This window comes from Glycine soja, chromosome 13 (assembly GCF_004193775.1).
Source record: "Glycine soja cultivar W05 chromosome 13, ASM419377v2, whole genome shotgun sequence".
NCBI lineage: Eukaryota > Viridiplantae > Streptophyta > Magnoliopsida > Fabales > Fabaceae > Glycine > Glycine soja.
In genome coordinates, this window is record NC_041014.1 from 27,467,374 (window position 1) to 27,488,330 (window position 20,957).

Below are 20,957 nucleotides of genomic sequence, written 5' to 3' on the forward strand. Positions count from 1 at the left end.
TTGAGGAAGCATATGAAAGAATTAACAAGCTAATATAACAAGAGTTACCAAAAAAATATATACCATGCCTCTGTTAAAAACCATAAGATTTTTTTTTGACAAGAAAAACTGTAAGATATTAAGGATATGGATGACATCTCTTATATATTTTTTATTCAACCCTTTCTTAATTAATATGGGACAAACCACTCAAAGTAAATTTTTCAACACTATTAATAAGAAACAGAAAAGTCAAAACGCAGACCTCCCTATAATTTTAATTTAATTTATTTTTTCACACACACATGAAAGCATAATAAACTCAAGACCACGTGTTTATGAAATTTGGGGTTCCTTTCATCTAAACCAACCACACACATGTATCATCTTCATCACGTCTATCTCAAATTGAGCTTGGATTGTTGCGCCTGTTAATATGTATTTAATTAAGGAAATTCCGCATATGTAGTCTTCTTATCCTCTAATGTCTCATTTGTAAATATTTAAAATCCTTCGACACTTTAAAAAAATTAATAATGTTTGTGTATCATACGTCTCACTAGTGTCATTTTCCAAGATATACTCTCGAGGAAAACAAAACGCAAATCCACCTGTTTTTTCTTTTCCATGACTTTCTGGAATTCTTTTCCATTTTCCTTTCTTCCATTTATTTATAAAAGAAATTAAATTTAATTTAAAAAATTAATGTAATTATATAAGATTCTATCATGTTCACATTCATAAAAATAATTTATTTAATAAAAAAATTATATTTAATTTTTATTATATGTAAAAAAAAAAATTAAACGAGTCACAATTGTTATGAGTGGGATTAGTCTCCTCTTGAAAGATTTGTAGCCTCTCACCATGAAAAAAAAATTAAATTAAATTCCCTTCTCATCTCTCCACTGTTAGCTGAACATCACTGCCTCCTATCTCTTCCTATCTATCTGTCTCTCTCACTCTACCGTCCTCTCTTCACACTCTCTCTTCCGCTTTCTCTTGAGTATGTCTGTTTTTGTTCACTAAATACTGCTATCATTCATTCTTCCTTTTTCTTCTTAGCTTTCTCTCTCTTGTACAATCTTCTTCAATTCTCTTATAATAATTACTATTATTCTTTTTAGTTTTTTGGTTCATTCAAAAGCACAAAGTTTTCTTCTCTGATAGCTTAGAGTTTTAGCTTTCCAGATTCTGTCCCGGGGAAAGCCTAAAAAGAGCAAAGGAAAAAATAGAGAAAAAAAAAAAGAATTGATTTCATCATATGTGTGTTGAAGAGCACTGAAGAAGAACAAAACAAAAGGATTGTTACACAGTTTCTCTTGCCTGTGAATATTGCACTTTAATCTCAAAATCTGATTTTAATAAAGGAAAAGAGAAGCACCCTCTTTCTCTCTCTCTCTGTCTCTTTATATCTCTCTCATATATATTCTGTAACCATCAAGCTATATACCCCTTCTAAAGAAGATGCCCTTGGAAGGGATTTTCATTGAACCTACTTCAACTTCTATACCAGATCTTTCCCTTCACATAAGTCCACCAAGCACTTCCTCTTCCTCTTCTTTGATTTGCAGCAATAACAACAACAATAACAACACATCCGGTGGTGGTGGTGGCATCAATTATGAGGCACACAATTCAAGAAGCACAAATTTCCCTTCTCAAGCTCACACCGAGCTTTCTTTGGGAAGGAATTTCAGTGTTGGAGGAGGAGGAAGAGGTGGAGGAGCTCTTGAAGAACCACCACCACATAACAACAACATCAACAATAACCCTTATTATCAAACCCAAAAGGCTCATTTGCAACATCTTCATCAACACCATTCTAATGCTTCAAGAGCAACGACAAGTACTACTACAAGCTCCTCCAATCACATGAGTCACATAAACTATGGGGTTTCTTTGCTTGATGTGTCATCAGAAGGAATGAGGCCAATCAAGGGGATTCCGGTGTATCACAACCGTTCATTCCCTTTCTTGCCCTTGGAACATTCAAGATCAGACAAGGATCATCATGCCAAAATGTGTTTATATCATCACATGCCTACATATCCCTCTTTGTCCTCTTCTTGTTCTCCTCTATGCCCTTCTTCTTCTTCTTCTTCTCCAGCTGCACCCTACTTCGTCGCGACCGCAGCAACAGCAGGGGGTCTGGATCCCATGTCCTACCTGAGCTGCTCAGGTGGGACCACAAACCCCGCGGCGTATAGGGCTGCAACAGCCACAAGGTTTAATGGATTTTCCGGGGAGGCTTTCAAATCTCATCATCCATTGCACCACCATCACCACTCATCATCATCATCGTCATCACCACAATATGGGGTTGGACCTGGACCCTCTCATCTTGAGGTCTCTTCAGGGTTGATGAGATCAAGATTTTTACCAAAGTTGCCAGCAAAGAGGAGCATGAGAGCACCGAGAATGCGGTGGACAAGCACACTCCACGCTCGATTTGTCCATGCTGTGGAGCTTCTTGGTGGCCATGAAAGTAATTAATTAAAGATAAATTACTTATGTTTTTTTTCCCCATACTTTTTTTCCACTGTTTCTTCTTTCCTTTCAAATTTCAGTCCCTTCTTTTTAAAATATACTCTTTTTTTTTTTTATATAAAACTTTTGACTTTAGTTTCACTTGTCATATACTAGTAATATCTTATTTTCTTGTAATGAAAGAATGTGCATTAGACTGTTGGGTAGTAGGTTTCTTTTTTTTTTTTTTCCTTCTTCTTCTTCTTTCTTTTCCTCTTTTAGGCTTTTTGGCTAATGTTATCTAGCCGATGAATTTTAGGAGCTACACCAAAGTCAGTTCTTGAGCTCATGGATGTGAAGGATCTCACATTAGCTCATGTGAAAAGCCATTTGCAGGTATGTAATGTTTTATGTTTGGTTTCTCTCTCTCTTTCTCTTGTGTTTTGTTTTGGTGTCTCCAAGAGAGGCACATTAGCCGATAAAAGAAAGCAGTGAATGTGGGAGTGGATGAATTTAAAGACTGTAGTGAGCTTAGTAGGAGGCTTTATCGTCTGAAACGAATCAGACACGCACAGCTTCTGCTTATAGAGAGAGAGAAAGAAACAACAGACAAAAGTCATCATTTACCAATAATACACCCTCTCATTACCACCTTATCAAACATCAACCTCGTGATTAATGAGGAAACCACAGACAATCCAGAGGCTATAACATAGAAGAGGGAGAGAGAGAGAGACAATGTTGAATTGAAGGGGATCTAAATGGGAATCACCATCTATTTTATTTCTTTTTCTTTATAATTTATTTCATGAAAAAGAATAACTATATTATATATTACATGTGTGAGTGTACTTGTTCATGTAGTTCTATTTAAAGTGTGGAAATGAAAATGCCTTGTTTATGTGATTTCTACTTCCCAGATGTATCGAACTGTTAAGACCACTGACAAGCCTGCTGCTTCTTCAGGTAATTCATATTGCTTAACCTTCAACCATTTTTTTCCTTTATTAAGCATAGTCTTGTCTTTTTTCTACACTAATTTCATTTCGTTTATATGTAACACTATATAAAATGAAAATGCCACTTACGTTGTTCTTTTCAGACATATTTTTACCGCTGCTTCCTTTTTTTTTACCGTGCAAGTATTATCTGATCCATTTTGTTTTCTATTGTAACTCTCTTAACCTTATACTGTGTGCAAACCTTTATTATTAAGGCTTTTTTTTACTAAGATATATATAAGATATCCAATAAGACTTGCACATTACTCCAAGACAAATCATATAAAATTTATGAAGATGCGTGCATGCATGCATACATACATATATGAATATTAATTTTGTGTCATTGTTTTATTTTGTTGTAGGCCTTTCAGATGGATCAGGAGAAGATGACATGTCTCCAATGGGAAGCAGTGGTGGAATGCGTCAATTTTCAGACCAAAGAAGCCTTTCGGATCGACCAGTGCAACAAGATATGGACTACTCTTCAGCCAACAACACACTATGGAGTAACTCTTCAAGGTAACATATTATAAATTTCTCTTTCTCTTTTTGGAGTATATATATAAAATTGTTTCATATGTTTTGTGTGCTAGTATGGACGTAAATTTTTAATGTTTGTTTTGGGACACTGCGTTGATTGATTTCTTTTGCTTTTGCATGCTATCTCTCTTAGAAATCAACGCACGTCCAACCATTACACTCTTTTTTATGAAGAATAAAAAGGGTTCTTGTGGCAGCTTTTGCTTTACTTGTGTTTGATTTTCTTCTTTCTTTTGTTTCCTTTATATATCTTTGTACATTTGTTAATTTTTTTTTCTCCATAGATATGTAGCCAATGTCAAAAGAAAGCTACAAGACATGATAATCCAACGTTAATTAGGATAAAAGGAAAGCAACCCGAGGCTTCTCATTCACTTTTCTTTTTGCCCTCTCTATTTTCTCCTTTTAGAAGTGTGTGTGTCCTATTACTACCTACTTATTACTACTGTCAAATGCATATTTTATCTTAAATATTGAATATTGTAAAAATTGTATGTGAGTGTTATTCTCCTTCCTCATACTATAGATTGCATAAAACACAAATGGTTAAATCCTTCGTATTGAGTATGTCTTCCTTCAAGATTATATTACTACTTATTAACAATGTATTTTGAAATATATCATATAGTGTGGGGAAATGTGCATATCCTATTTAAGTTCACTTGAAATTACAGTTCTTTGCTTTTATATCTTGAAGATGTTGCGACAGAAAATGCTGGATGGATTCTCATGTATCTACTCATTGCACTAATTATATCAGAACATATAACTAAGTGATTAACATAAACAATTGGAATCATGCATACACATATAAATACATGCATGTACATACTTAAGAGTTTTTTTTTTCCCAAAAAGAGCGCGCAAAAGATAGATTTATACTCCAAGGGGATGAATTGCCTCTCTTGCAAGTAAAGATAGCTAGCAGGTAACCTTTTGTTTTTTTGGGGAGGGGAGAAGGTGTTCTAATTCCATTTAAAAATCTTCCAAATTGTTCACTACTTTTGACGTTGACCCTTAACATTGTCTTCAACAATGTATGTATTCATGCGTCTAGTTATACTTTCATCATAACCATGATCTTCTAAAACTTGAGAGGCCTCTCTCTCTCTCATTCAGTTTCTTGATTTACTAAACTTTAGACTAACACCACTTCTGTTTGTCGTAAGCTTAAACTAATGGTTTAAAACAAATCATTAAAGAAATGTCAGCTTTGGTGGAAGCAAAAGGCTGATAATCGTAAGTTTGAATAATAATGGAGTTATGTTGTACGTATGACTGGCAGTAAGCATGTGCCTTGCCTGACCACATCAATATATCGCAATGAGTCCTTTGTTACTTTTTTATATAGTGTAACTTTTATCATGATTGTAATATGTAGGCTTACATTTGTTTTAAATGATTCTCTTTTAATGCAATATATATTCACACAAAGAAAAGTAATTTAGCAACCAAAATTTATAAGTTGGTTTGATTTTTTTTTTCATTTTTTTTCTTTATCCAACAATTTCTATCGATATAACAAAATATATAGATACATTTCTCACTAAATCATTGGTTAATAAAAATAGGAGACTATACATGCATAATAGATCAAAAATAATAATTTCATAAAAGGCTAAAAATAAAATTTTCACTTCTTATATTTAAATCTTTTTTTTTTGTTTTTTTGGATCACAAATATAAGACACTTTTCGAATTTATGCATGTGCTGTGATTGTTTCTTCTTTGAAATTATATGTGTGACTCTATCTTTGAAATTTTGTCCAGAACCCATAGTTTATAAAAACTAAATTAGTTTGGTCCTTCAGATCTTGATATATCTTAACTACGCCTGAGATAAAGTAACAATATTTCAAGCTCAACATTAAATATATTGTATATGGAAGATATTTCGTGACAAATTGACAATGATTAGACAACAGATATCTTTTTTAATCTCTTGTGTTGACTGCTAATCTGCTATGATGTTGCTTGATTAATTATGATTTTGATATTCTTATAACATGTAAATGTAATTCGTTAAAGTAGTTTTGGTTGTTATGATTGAGAGTAAAAACGAGCCAAAAAGATTCATGATATGTTTCACAAGACACACAATAGATAGTTCATAGTTCATATCTGATTCTTCTTGAACTGATCTTAACTTCCGAGTCTATGAAAAAGAAAAACTAAACTGGGATTAGTCTTACTTTACTGTGAATGTTCCCTAATTGAATAAGATTATCTTTTTTGGAATAACAATGGTCCAAGATAAAAACACATAATGCACCAACACAATATAAAGTGGATTCAACCTAAAAGCTTTGAGCTACTTAAATCCGAGTGTTTTCACTTTTTTCTATTGCACCACCATGATTTGAATGCTATGGTCTTGCAATTCAGTTGAGACATGTGATGCATATAGCTTCTTAGGCCAGAATAGAAATTTCCACTCTTACCAACTATGTCTGTCCTTCAATTAATCCTACCAAAACCATCTGTATTCCCTGCCCTCTCCAAGCTCAGATGCTCAAGGAAAAATTTGTGATGAAGATTAATCAAGCTTATTACAAAGTACACATATAGTAAAGTTTTGCAATGCATTGACTTTCATAATTATGGTAAATATGCATGACTTATAAAACAGTTATCGTTAAAATCAACTTACCATTATTTTTTTTGAGAGGCATATATATTTATTTGTAATTGAATAATAGTGTAAAACTTGTTTAAATTATTAGTGTATATATTATTTGGTATATCTATATAGGAGCAATGTCACTAATACAATTTCTTTTGACTTGCTTGCGTCCTTGTGATCTTAATTGATCAGCAGTAGAGAACCATGGCAACAAAATAACTCTAACGACATAGATGGTTTCAGACCCCCAATCTTCCAGTCGCAGCAAATATCAGGAGGGCATCAAATTCAGGTACTAATTAATATGGGTCATATACTTATAATTGTTGTTATTAATATATCATACCTCAAATTCATGTTACTAATTAACATGGGTTATATACTTGTAATTGATGTAGTTAATATAGCATACTTCATGTATGAATGATTGCATATTTCCCTAATTAGCAGGAGTGTGATTCAACCCAACTCAAGAACAGTTTGTCAGGATCGAATTTAGAGTGCAAGAACCCAAGCTTGGAGTTCACATTAGGGAGACCGGACTGGAATGGCAAAGGGCAAGCCTAATTTTCATTGGTTCCCTTTATTGTCTCTAGCTAGTTTGCTTAATTAGTTTAATTACAACCCGGTAACATGTGACAAACTTCATAATCTTTCCTGAAATAGAAAGGTGGTACTATATATAAAAATATATATTCAGGCAGAAAAAGTAAAAGCCCTATATAGTTCCGCTAAGTTTATCCTTTTTTGGAAGTTTTATGACTTCATGAACAATTTTGTTTAGCCTTTTTCTTGTATTTAACATTTTATTTATTGGTGAGGATGAGGTACAGGGAAGAAACTGATATGTAGCAGCTGCAAATTAATGCAGAAGAACAATGAAGAGAGATAGAGAGGAAGAAGGGGGAAGAAAATATAAAACTTATTTTGATTAAACGGTGGAATTCTCGTCTTCTTTTCCTCTTGCTGTATTTCATTTTTTCTCAGCATATATATCAAACCCTACTAAAATATTTAGCCAAGTTCAATAGGATAAATATATAGTTATTAATATTACACTATTCCGTAAAAGTTATGGTATTTTACATGGGAAGAAAATCACACACATGTGTGCGCGCGCGTACACACATATATATATATATATATATATATATATATATATATAAAAGGCAATTTAAACTTTATTATCAATGCAAGTCCAACAATTAATCCAAAAGAGGCATTCCTAAGAATTTGAGGTTTACGTACAAACCAAAGAGAATATAAGGTGCTAAATAATTATTAAATCATGAATCAGTAAGTTAATATTTAAATCATAATAAGAAATAGTAATGAAAAATACTAGAAGTACATAAAGTATGTATAGTGATTACTGAAATAATTTAAAACTAAGCACGTAAAGAAAGCGGAGATAGATCAATGAAGGAAAATGAATTATTGCGTCAAGCAAAGAATGGAGAGAGTCACTATATAACAGGTTATAGGGACTGTGGTGAAAAGGAAGCATTGATCATGGGTGAAGCAAAGAAATGAAAGTGTTTAATGGAAATCTAGAATTAGTAGATCTACCGCGCACACTTTTTTATATCCAAAGAATGTATGAACAAAGGGACTAAAATTCCCTGCAATTAGGGATTTATAATAAATTCACAGTCAGTTAATTGAAACATAGATAGATGAAGATTTGTCTGTTTATATTTTTCCTTGACAAATTAGTCTTAAAATATGTAATTAAAATTTGAACGGTCCTATATATCCAACGATGTCAATTCTGCATGACTAGCTGCACGAAATCTTTCCATGAACAAAAACTTAATTCAGAAAGGAATGAAGAGGGGTTTCTCAAATCAATGTGTTGTAACATTGCAATCCAAAATATTAGAAAAATGAATAAAACTGAGGCCTAAAGCCATTCAGAATTAAAGAGGTATAGGTTTAATTTAAAGAAAAAAAAAATTTACAAAGAAATTGCATGATACATGAGAAAGCTAGGTGGAACCCGTATATTGTGGAGGATAAAGGAACATCTAAAATGGTGAAATTAAATAAGAATCACTTTGGGCTAATAGATAACAAAATTGAGGAGGTTATCAATCAAGTAAAAGATATGAACATTATTAAATGGGAAAGTCTTTGGCTGAATGAAGAAGAATTGCGCAAAAGAGTTGATTGTTGTGTAAGTTATACATTGTCAAAACTTTAAGAATGAAAAGTATTCTAACCATACAAAAAGTCACATCAAAATAGCTTAATTAGGAATGGTAATATATACAAACTCATTTTTTTAATTTATGGTTTTCTTATAAAGAGAATGTGTATAGAAACATATCCATGCATGGGTTGAAAATATAGTGTATCGACAAAGAATATAGAGAAAGTGAAAGATGAAATTAAACAACATTTCGAGTTGTTGGATAAAGGAAGTGAAAAATGTAATGGAGGTGAACGATGAAATAAAACAAAATTAACATTTAAAGTTTTTTTTATGGTTTGCATATAAAAAGCAGGTATGCATCATTATATAAGGTTGAAAATAAGACTAACAAAAATTATTATTTATTATTAATATTCTCCTCATACGAAAATAAATAAAAGTTATCTTAATTAATTATGAGATTCGTTAGATTGCTACAAATTCATCGTTATTCAAACTCAACTTTATTGCTTGTGATGAACTTCATTAGATTGCTATAACTAAATGATAAGTGTTAAATATGAGAAATAACGCAGACTCGAGTCCACTTCAGTAACTATAAAAAGAGAGTCAAGTCAAGAAGAAAAAACACATCGAGTGTTAGAGTACTCTAATACACACCTAAAGCCTGAGAACTCTCCCTTAGGAAATTTTTTCTTTTCTTCCATTATTTTCTATTCCCTTCTCCACCATCAGTTTCTATACCCTTTTTCAAGTGTAAGACTCTTTATGATTATGAGAGGTTAAACCCTTAGTTAGAGTCTGGCAAGCCTAAAATGCAAAAAGATATATTGTACACTTCATATATCTATCAATGCAAATAGGTATTTTTTTTTCCTATTGTCCTTTCTTATTTTAATTTCATGTATCATTTGTCATTGTATCATCTTTAGGGGTTAGGTGCTCGACAGAGGGTAATCCTTAATAAAAATACAAGGAAGGTCTTACATGCATCAATTTTAGGTATTAGTCGTTCGACAGAGAGTAACTTCTAATAGAACTAAAATGAGTGATTATCTTAATAAAATCATTGCTAGACATAGAGTGATTGCATTATGCCCATGCATCAAAGCAAACATCTAGAATTAGAACTTCATGCATTTTATCTATTGAGTCTTTGCAAAGATATTTGAGAGATAGATAGGTAAGATAGGCTTGTCATCGTGAGACATCAGAGACAAGTATTCTAATAGATGTGAGTAGAAAAAATTCACCTAATTGATAAGAAAAATTTAAAATAATATATCTTAGGCAAATAAGGCATGCTAAGTCCTAATATTCTCATCTCATCGAATTTTCTATTATATTTTTTGTCTCTTATTAATATCTATTATTTTAGTTATTGTTTCTTTTCGCTCATGTTTTACCTCATCTCATCTTTTCCTCTTATAAATTGGAAATTATCCAACGCGAGTACAAAACAAAGTCCCTGTGAAAATCGACACTCGGACTTCGAGTCTTTACTACTTAGACATTTTGGTACACTTACCAAACGGTCAACAAGTTTTTGGCGCTGTTGTCAAGGACTTTATTTTTCGTACTTGGTTGCCATACATTTTCAATTTGTAAGAATTAATTTTTTCATTCTTTATTTTTTATTTATTTATAATTTTAATTTTATTCATTAATTTTCTTCTCCATTATTTTTCTTCTATAATTTTCACGGTAGTGCTTATTTTTGTGTATGTGAGGTAGAACTGCAACTAAAGATTTAGCTCCACTAAATCTGGAAATTGAAGTCACTTGCAGGTGTAACAACGCTGCAAGAAGAAGAAGAGAGCAAGAAATACAAGGAAACACTCAACCCTCACCTCCACCTTCTCCACAAAGCTACTATCAAATGGAAGAGGAGCATGCACACTAAGTGACACTAGAGGACTACTGTTAACCATTTGGCAAGTGTACCAAATGTCCAAGAAGTAAAGACTCACAAGTACGAGTGTCGATTTCCACAGAGACTTTGTTTTGTACTTGTATTGTATAATTTTCAATTTATAAGAGAAGAGATAAAATGAGATAAAAGATGGGTAATAAGAATAGTAAACAATAACAGATATTAGTAGACAAGGAAAATAGTAGGAAACAAAAGAATTAATAGAGAATTCAATAAAATGAGAATATTAGAACCTAGCATGTCTTATTTTCCTAAGACATATTATTTTTTATTTTTCTTTATCAAGTGAATTTATCTTACCCACATCTATTAGTTTACTTGCTCCTGATGTCTCATGATGACTAGCCTATTTTACCTATTTATCTCCCAAATGTTTTTGCAAAGATTCAATAGATAAAATGCATGAAGTTCTAATTCTAGCATGTCTTATTTGCCTAAGACGTATTATTTTTTATTTTTCTTTATCAGTCAGGTGAATTTATCTTACCCACATCTATTAGATTACTTGTCCCTTATGTCTCACAATGACAAACCTATTTTACCTATTTATATCTCAAATGTCTTTGCAAAGATTCAATAGATAAAATGCATGAAGTTCTAATTCTAGATGCTTGCTTTGATGCATGCGCATAATGCAATCACTCTATATCTAGCAATGATTTTATTAAGATACTATTTCCTTTTAGTTCTATTAGAAATTATCTTCTGCCGAGCGACTAATTCCTAGAACAGATGCATGCAAGACCTTCCTTGTATTTCTATTAAGGATTACCCTCTGTCGAGCACCTAACCCCCAAAGATGATGCAAGGATGAATGATGCATGAAATTAAAAGTAAGAAAGGATAATAGGAAAGAAAACACTTGTTTGCATTGATAAATATGAAGTGTACAATACATCTTTTAGCTTTTTAGGCTTGTCAGGCCATAACTAAGAGTTTAGTCTCTCATAGCCATAAGAGTCTTATATTGAAGAAGGGGTTTAGAATTGGTGGAGGAGAAGGGATGGAAAAAGGGAATAGAAATTAGAAAATGATGAAAGAGAACAAAGAATTCCCTAAGGGAGAGTTCTCAGGCTTTAGATATGTATTAGAGTGCTCTGAGACTCAGTGTGTCTTTTCTCCTTGGCTTGACTCTCTTTTTATAGTTGCTAAAGTGGACTTGGGCTTATGTACTCACGCTTAGCACACTCTGCTCGCTTAGCGCGGGTGCTTGTATTCATGCTTAGCGCGTTCTGCTCGCTTAACGCGGGTGCTTAACTTCGCCCTGAGCACCACGCCTCTCCCTCGCTTAGCGCCAGTGCTTGTTTTAGCGCTAAGCACACAATGGGCTGGGCCTTGTTCAATTTTTTTGCTTATTTTCTTCAGCTTTTAGGCTTTTAATTCCTCATTTTCATATCTACAAGCCATGAATAAGAAAAACATTAGTTCTTAATAATTAAGCATGAATAACTGCTAAATAATCATTTTTAAGGATAATTTCATTAATTTTTATTATAAAAAGCAACTCATATTTAACAGTTATCAATAACTCTAGTACAACTACCCCCCAATTCTTCACTAGTATTGCAAGGCCGGAGGTTCAAGTGGCCAACATATATTATCCCCACTCTCTTATACAACCGATACAAGGAAACCTCTTCCACGGTCTACCGAACAAGGATCCTTATGCTTATCTTGCCACCTACACAGAAATTTGTAACACGGTGAAGATAGCTGGTGTTCCCGAGAATGCCATACACCTTAATCTTTTCTCTATTTCTTTGGCAGGGTAAGCAAAAAGGTGGCTACACTCCTTTAAAGGCAATAGCTTGTGGACCTGGGAAGAAGTTATAGAAAATTTCATAAAGAAATACTTTCCAGAGTTAAAGACTATAGAGGGGAAGATGGAAATATCCTCATTCCATCAATTCCCCGATGAATCACTCAGCGAGACGCTCGACCGTTTTCACAAACTACTCAAAAAGACGCCTATATATGGGTACAACGAGTTGGTGCAATTAAACATCCACATAGATGGCTTGTGACCACAATCAAAGCAACTCCTTGATGCATCTGTAAGGGGAAAAATCAAGATGAAGACAACAGAGGAGGTAATGGAGCTGATAGAGAACATGGGAGCCAGTGATCACGCTATCCTTCGTGATCGAGCCTACACGTCAACAAAGAGGAGCCTTCTAGAACTCACAACTCAAGATGCAACATTGGTCCAAAACAAGCTATTGGCCTGACAAATAAAGGCCTTGACGGAGACCTTCAGCAAGCTCCCTCAACAACTACAAGCGGTAAATCCCTCTCATTCTTCAATCATGCAAAATAGAGGGATGCCACATCTACGGTGGAGCACACATGCTAGGGTAATGCATAGCCCAAGAAGATTCTTCCAGGGAAGTGAACTACATGGGAGCTCAAAATCGCTACAGATTCCAAGGCTACAACCAAGGAGGACTGTCGGGATTCAACCAAGGGAGGAATTTCACACAGGGCATAAGCTGGAGGAGTCATTTGGGGAACCAGTTCAACAAAGAGCAAAGAAGTCAACCTGGCCTGAATTCCAACCAAGGGATTGATCTTTATGATAAGACCAGCAAGCTTGAAGAGACATTAACTCAATTTATGCAGATATCCATGTCCAACTACAGGAGCATGGAGTCATCTATCAAGAACCTGGAGATACAAGTGGGACAATTAGCCAAACGAATGGTCGAAAAACCCACCAGTAGCTTTGGAGCTAACACAGAGAAGAACCCGAAGGAGGAATGCAAGGTGGTGTTGACTAGAAGCCAGAGGAAAGCGCAAGGAGAAGAAGAGGAAGCTGAAGGAGACCAGTCTAAGGAAGGAAGGGCAGACAAAGAAGGAGAGAAAGAGGAAGAAGAGAAGAAGGTTTTAACCTTTAAGACCAAAAGCCAACGCGCTAAATGAGTTCTTAGCAGATGAAGAACAGGAATAGGCACGCTAAGTAAGTAGCACACGCCCAACACGCATAGTCAGATGCTCCGGTCCATCTACCAGGGCCAATATATTATTGTTCAAGGTCTTCACAAACTCTCCGTACACCTGGGGATGGACCCACCACTTACGCCTTAGAGGCCTTCATCCAGCAGGTTGCTCGGCTAGGAGTCCAGCCCTTTACTAATGGGGGGTGAGCCCTCATATGAAAAAGGCCCAGCCCAAGATGCGCTCACCATGTGTGTTAACCGATTGGCAAGTGTACCAATTTTGTGACAAGTAGTAAAGTACTCGGAAGTCTGAGGGTCGAATCCATAAGAAATTTGTTTGTACTTAGATTGATGCAAACCCAATTTAAAAGCAAGAGATAAGGAAATAATAGATAGGAGATAAGATAAAGATTTAGCAGAAAAGATAAATATTTAAAGATAAAAATAGAAGATAGAAAATATTTGAATTAAAAGATGATAAAGATAAAAGAAGATAGAAGATAAAGAAAGATAAGATAAGAAAATGAACGATAAGATAAGATGAATCAAAGATAAGATAGGATGAAATTTGAAGTAGAGAAGGTAAAAGGGAAAATAACAAGAAAATTAAACAATGACTTTTGTGTTAAAGGTTTGTTCAGAATAAGATAATGTTGGGACCTAGTATGCCTAACTACCCTTGATGCAATTTTAACGATGTTCTCTATTGAATGCTTTCCCAATTTCCATCTCACATCTACTAATATACTCAATTCGGATCCCTCACGCTGAAGAGCCTAATTTTTATATTCTCTCTCCCAAATCCCTTTGCAAAGACAGAATAATAAACAACATTAAGTAAAAAGATGTTATGCACAGACACAACAAAATCACGCTATCCCTAGCAATGTAATGTTGAGATGTTCTTTCGTAGTTCTTTTAGACATTACCACTTCCCAATGAATAATCCCTAAAACAAATGCATGGATGGCCAAACCACACAATAATAATAAAAGCAAGAAAGAACAATAGAAACTAAAATCACATTAATAGATAAGAAGAATAGTTACATTACAAGAGCTTTTGGCTGCTAGGTCCCAACTAAGGGGGTTTAGCCTCTCATAGTCATGAGAGGCTTTACAATTCAAAGGCTAAGGGAGTGATAGATGACAAGTAACAAGCCAAAACAAGGGGCAGAATGGCTAAGAAGAAGATTTCCCCTACAGGAGAGGCTTAGGATATGGATTTATGCACTGGAAGGCTCTAAGACTCGGTGTGTTTCCTCCTTGGCTTGACTCCCTTTTTATAGCTGCTGGAGTGGACTTGGGGTTGATGCAAAAAATCTTCCTTATTTATCTTTTTGACATCTTTTGGATCTTTTTTTTATTTATTTTAATCTTCTCTTTTCAAATCTGTAAGCCATAAATAAGAAAAATATCAATTCATATCATTTAAGCCAAAAATAACTGCTAAATAAATATCTTTAACAATATTTTCAATATACTTTTATTATCAAAAATAGTTCATATTTAACCGTTATAAAAATCCCCTAAATTGAAAACTTTGCTTGTCCTCAAGCAAAAGACAAGTTCTGAATGTATCAACACATGAGATAACTATGAAACCTTTTCAAACCTTTCACTGACTGATCCTGAGCTTGCATTTGTCTTGATCTTGTGATGGAAGTATGAAGGAATACACATGGAGATGCAAAAGGTTAGCAAGTAAAGACTTCATCAAGGCAGACTTACCATACTTCATTCCTCACAAGGCTAGTGTTTCCCTCATCGCACAAGTGTCTTGGCTAAAAGTGATTTCAGTCTAACGAATTAATTTAATATTCCCAACTTTGTACTTCATCTAGGTTAATGTAATCATACACACATATTGTGGATCACTAAGGACTTTTTAGGCTTGTAATGTGGCCGAGCTAACAAGGAACTCATGGTTTTTCTTGGGATTCAAAATTAGGTTCTATGAGAGCACCTACCTAATATTTTCATATAACCCATGGCTTTATATTTTATAGCCCCAACATTCCTGCTATTCCTAACAGCACACAAATTTAGAACTTAGGTTGCTATCAACTCTTTATTTGAAACATTTTTTTTCAATGGAAATTGAACTGGTACTGTAGCAACTCATCATATTTTATCTTTGTGTGTGTGCTGTTGGTGACGTTCTTGAAACAAAATTTTTCACCCAACCAAAATTTCAACTCCCCCAAATTAAGGGTAGATTTGCCTTGACCCGTGCTCTCCTACAACCTAAGATAACGTGTTCATTAATTTCATTAGGCTCAGGTTTCAAAAACAATTAATTGCATTAGGCTCAACAGGGTGCAAGGGATCCATTCAAATAATAGGTTGGCTATTTGGCTAAGTGGCTGAACAATTTAATACAAACATCGCCTCGATCCTTTCCACATTCTGTATGTACTCAAACAGTCTAAGAATTATGCAAAATCTGGAAATTAAGAACAATCTCATAATCAAAGTTTTGCACAACTCACCGGACATTTATGAAGTACTTGGCTTACCATACCATGATTTTCGTTCAAGCATGCTAACCTCTTCTTTTGTGTTTTCGATTCATACTTCATCACTCACAATGATGCCTGCTTACACAAGAATCAGAGTTGTCATAATTATCTCATCAGTACACAGTATCCCATGCATCAATTTATCTAGAACAAGTCACAGCCCATTACTAATTTCCTCTGTCTCTATCATGCAAACTTTTTATTCAATGACTGAAATTAAACTACTTGAATTAGCGGCTGAAATTAAACAAAAACAAACCGCTAAAATTAAAATAAGGAAACAAGCAACCAACAAGGAAAGAAAAATTAAAGACAATAAAAATAAAGAAAAGAAAGGAAAAAAAATTATTCCTGGTAAAAATATTGGGCTCTCAATCCTGTGTAGGTCCTGGATCCCAAGCTCTATGAGCATCTCTGATGTCCGCAACATAATCATCTTTAGCTACACCAAAGGTGTCACCCCTCCTAACAGAAGGACATTTGCCTCCTGGCCAAACAACCTAGGCTAGGAATTCCTCCGGCGTCATCACTGGTTGCTGGAGGGAGAGAAGGTGAAGGTTCTGCATTAGTAAGTATCAGCTATGGTGGAGGCTATGCAACATAGAGAGAAGTTGTTCTGGCTGAGAAAAAAACATAGAAGTTTGGCCGATAGGTGGAGGAGAGATAACTGGCGGAGGGACCACTAGTGGAGGAGCTGGTGGAATGTCTGGAGTGGCTTGGGTCTTGGTGTGCTTTGGCCCCAGAAAGATACTAGAAGAGTCTTTATGATTCACTACTGGTTTGACTTCATTTTCTTCTAGGAACAAAGAATTTAGGTGCCCCCTAACAAGCTTACCTTTTTGCTCAATTTCCTCCACCTTAAAACAAGTCTTGTTATCACTGGGATGCTTACTTACTTCAAACAAGTTGAAGGTGGCTTTCTGGTCTTCCACACTCATCTCCAAGTTGTCATTTCCCATGTCCACAACGCATTTTGCAGTCACCATGAATGGCCGACCCAAAATCAAAGGGATCTCAGCATCTTCTTCAATGTCCATGATTACAAAGTCCACCAGAAAGGTGAAGTGGCAGACTTTGACCAGGACGTCTTCCACTACTCCAAATGGTCTAGCGATGGAGCGATCTGTGAGCTGGAGTGTCATCCTAGTGGAGTCAATTTTTAGGTTCCATATTCTCCTACACATGGAAAGCGACATTAAATTGATACTTGCTCCTAAGTCAATAAGAGCCTTTCCTACCGATATGTCTCCAATAGAGCAATGGATGGTGACGCTTCCTGGGTCTTTGAACTTAGGAGGCAACTTCTAAATCATTGCGCTATAGTTGCCTCCTACGACAATGGTCTCGTTGTTGATGTACTTTCCCTTCTTAGCGAGGAGGTCCTTTAAGAACTTTGAGTATAACGACATCTGCTGTAGGGCCTCTACAAAAGGAATAGTAATCTCTAGCCTTTTGAATATGTTAAGGAACCGCCTGAAGTAACATTCTTTATCCTTCTTTGTTGGCACCAGAGGATACGATGCCTCTTTTATCACAACCAGTGGTTCCTCTCTCTTGGTTTCATGGTCTGGGTGCATCTTGGTCTTCTGTGGTGGCGTTTTCTCCTCCTCTTCAGCATCCTCTTCTTTGTCTGCATCCTGCAACACTTTTTCAGTTTCTTCATTCTTCTGTCTTTGGCTTCTGGTGACAACTGCCTTGCATTCCTCCTTTGGATTCTTCTTAGTGTTGGCCCTGAAAGTTCTAGTGGGCCTTTTAGCCATCTTTTGAGCTAATTGGCCTATTTGAACTTCCAAATTTCTAATTGTTGCATCGGTGTTTTTCATATGTGACTCAGTCTTCTGCATGAACTGTATCAACAACTCTTCTATGTTAGTAGGTTTCTCTTGATGACTTGGCTCTTGGCTGGGATGCTGATAGGATGGTCCCCCTTGGTTGATATTATTCGCTCGATGAGATCTCCATCCTTGGCCCTGCGAAAAGTTGCCTCTCTGATAGAAGCCTGGTGGTCCGCTCTGCTAGAATCCCTGGTGATTCTAATTTCCCATGTAGTTGACCTCGTTAGTTGTGTTTTGAACCATGCATGAGCCTGACTCATGAGCACCTCCACGAATGTCGCATCCTCCATTGTGTAAGACTAATGGAGGTTGCACTGCATGTAGTTTTTGAGGAAGATTACTCAGAGTCACGATGAGGGTCTCCAAGGTTTTGGCCAAAAGCTTATTTTGAGCCAACATTGCATCTTGAGGAGTGAGCTCAAGAAGGCTTTTCTTTGTAGGTATTTGGGCTCGATCACAAAGAATGGCTTGATCGCTGGCTGTCATATTCTCTATAAGCTCCATGGCTTCTTCTAGGGTCTTCAGCTTGATCTTCCCTCCGGCTGAGGCATCGAGGAGTTGCTTAGACTGAGGTCGTAGGCCTTCAATAAAAATGTTTAGCTGAAATGGCTCATTGAACCCATGCGTAGGAGTCTTCCGGAGTAACCCCTGGAAGAGGTCAAGTGCTTCACTCAATGATTCGTTAGGGTGTTGGTGGAAGGATGAGATTTCTACCTTACCCTCTGCGGTCTTGGATTCCAGAAAATATTTCTTTAGGAACTTCTCCACCACCTCGTCCCATGTCTGTAGGCTATTCCCCTTGAACGAGTGAAGCCATCTTTTTGTTTCACCAGCCAAAGAGAAAGAAAATAAGTTGAGGCGGACGACATCTTCAGGTACTCTTGCTATCTTTACCGTGTTGCAGATCTCGATGTATGTGGCCAAATGTGCGTACGGATCTTTGCTTGGTAGTCCGTGGAATAGATTCCCCTGAATCAGCTGGATGAGGGAATGTGAGTATGAGATGTTGGCCGGCTACACCTCTAGCCTGGCTATGCTGATGAAGTACTGTGGTATGGAGGAGCTAGAGTAGTCCTCTAGCGTCATTCTCTGATGGTCTTTTGCCATGTTGCGTTCCTCAAAGACAAAGTGTGGACTGGAAGAGGATCGTTCAGATGGTGAAAGTCCTCCCTCTTCTTGATTGCTTTGCACTTCTAGTTGTTCCCTCCTTTTCCTTGTGGCGTCGTTCTTTCTGCAAGTTGCTTCAATCTCTTGTTCCAAGGGAACAAGTTTTTCCCTTGCGATTGTACCTCGCATACAAGAAAAGAGAGCACTACCGTTCAGGTTATCACAGAAGAGAAAATAAAATAGAACAAAATTAAAAATTTCTTTTCAGATTGTAATATGTAACAACTAAATACGAAAAACAAAGTCCCCGACAACGGCGCCAAAAACATGTTAACCGATTGGCAAGTGTACCAATTTTGTGACAAGTAGTAAAGTACTCGGAAGTCCGAGTGTCGAATCCACATAAACTTTGTTTGTACTTAGATTGATGCAAACCCAATTTAAAAGCAAGAGATAAGGAAATAATAGATAGGAGATAAGATAAAGATTTTGCAAAAAAGATAAATATTTAAAGATAAAAATAAAAGATAGAAAATATTTGAATTAAAAGATGATAGAGATAAAAGAAGATAGAAGATAAAGAAAGATGAGATAAGAAAAATGAACGATAAGTTAAGATGAATCAAAGATAAGATAGGATGAAATTTGAAGTAGAGAAGGTAAAAGGGAAAATAACAAGAAAATTAAACAATGGCTTTTGTGTTAAGGGTCTGTTCAGAATAAGATAATGTTAGGACCTAGCATGCCTAACTACCCTTGATGCAATTTTAACGATGTTCTCTATTGAATGCTTTCCCAATTTCAACCTCACATCTGCTAATATACTCAACCAGGACCACTCACATTGAAGAGCCTAATTTATATATTCTTTCTCCCAAATCCCTTTGTAAAGACAGAATAATAAACAACATTAAGTAAAAAGATGTTATGCAAAGGCACAACAAAATCAAGTTATCCCTAGCAATGTATTGTTGAGATGTTCTTTCCCAACTCTTTTAGATGCTACCACTTCCCAATGAATAATCCCTAAAATAGATGCATGGATGGCCAAACCACACAATAACAATAAAAGCAAGAAAGAACAATAGAAATTGAAATTGCATTAATAGATAAGAAGAATAGTTACATTACAAGAGTTTTTTGCTGCCAGGTCCCAACTGAAGGGGTTTAGTGTAACACCCTGATATATATATATATATATATATATATATATATATATATATATATATATATATATATATATATATATATATATATATTATTAGTAATTATGTTTGATGTTTGATTATTTGTTGCATTATTTTCATCCATAGTTATTTTTAAGGAGGTTAATTTAGTTAAAAGAGGGGTGTGGATAGATAAGGATCTAGCTTCTCAAAGAAGCCTCTTGAAAAAGCTTCTCAAAGAAGCCACGAGGAAGCTTCTGGAGGAAGCCTCTTAATGAAGCTTCTAGAGAAAGTTACATGAAGCTGCCTCGGTAAAAACTCTGCCCAGCCTTCGTTAACCGTTGGATCTTCTCGAAATTTGGTCTGCAACTTCACAAGACACTTTTCCATGATCTGACCGTTGGGATCTTTGAGAAGATATCTGGAGTGTGCTCAAAGCTTCCGTTCCCGAGAGCATTTCTTATTTAAGCACTTCAGCCTTTGCTTTCGTGTAGCTTAGGAAAAACATCATTTATTCTTCTTTCTTTCTTCCAAAACCATTTCTAAAGTTCCAAGAACTTTTTCCATCACCCACAGCCACCATTAACCACCACAAACCATCATTGTTCTCCATTGAAAACCCATACCGAGAGGAACCCTTCAACCGAAGCGGAATCTTCCAACTTGGCTTGCGGTTTCGATAGGGAACG

General features: G+C 35.5%; 1 protein-coding gene across 4 annotated transcripts; it reads left to right on the forward strand.

Moving 5' to 3' along the window:
- The first annotated feature begins 876 nt into the window (after positions 1-876).
- On the forward strand, positions 877-7,569 carry LOC114380943 (transcription repressor KAN1-like). 4 transcript variants are annotated; one of them, XM_028340081.1, is made up of 6 exons: positions 877-2,467; positions 2,768-2,844; positions 3,369-3,414; positions 3,815-3,971; positions 6,808-6,907; positions 7,063-7,569. In XM_028340081.1, exons 1-6 carry the CDS (start codon positions 1,447-1,449, stop codon positions 7,180-7,182), a joined length of 1,521 nt encoding a protein of 506 aa, XP_028195882.1. In that variant the 5' UTR covers positions 877-1,446; the 3' UTR covers positions 7,183-7,569. The 4 variants fall into 4 exon arrangements, with proteins under 4 accessions (XP_028195882.1, XP_028195884.1, XP_028195883.1 ...); XM_028340083.1 differs by having other exon boundaries at positions 878-2,467; positions 6,811-6,907; XM_028340082.1 differs by having other exon boundaries at positions 883-2,467; positions 7,066-7,569.
- The last annotated feature ends 13,388 nt before the right edge of the window (positions 7,570-20,957 follow it).

Excerpts from the sequence above, each read along its gene's own strand:
- LOC114380943 (XM_028340081.1), top strand. The coding sequence starts at position 1,447 with ATGCCCTTGGAAGGGATTTTCATTGAACCTACTTCAACTTCTATACCA. Across the intron at positions 2,468-2,767 it reads GCTTCTTGGTGGCCATGAAA|GAGCTACACCAAAGTCAGTT; the intron begins GTAATTAATTAA and ends GATGAATTTTAG. Across the intron at positions 6,908-7,062 it reads CAGGAGGGCATCAAATTCAG|CAGGAGTGTGATTCAACCCA; the intron begins GTACTAATTAAT and ends TTCCCTAATTAG.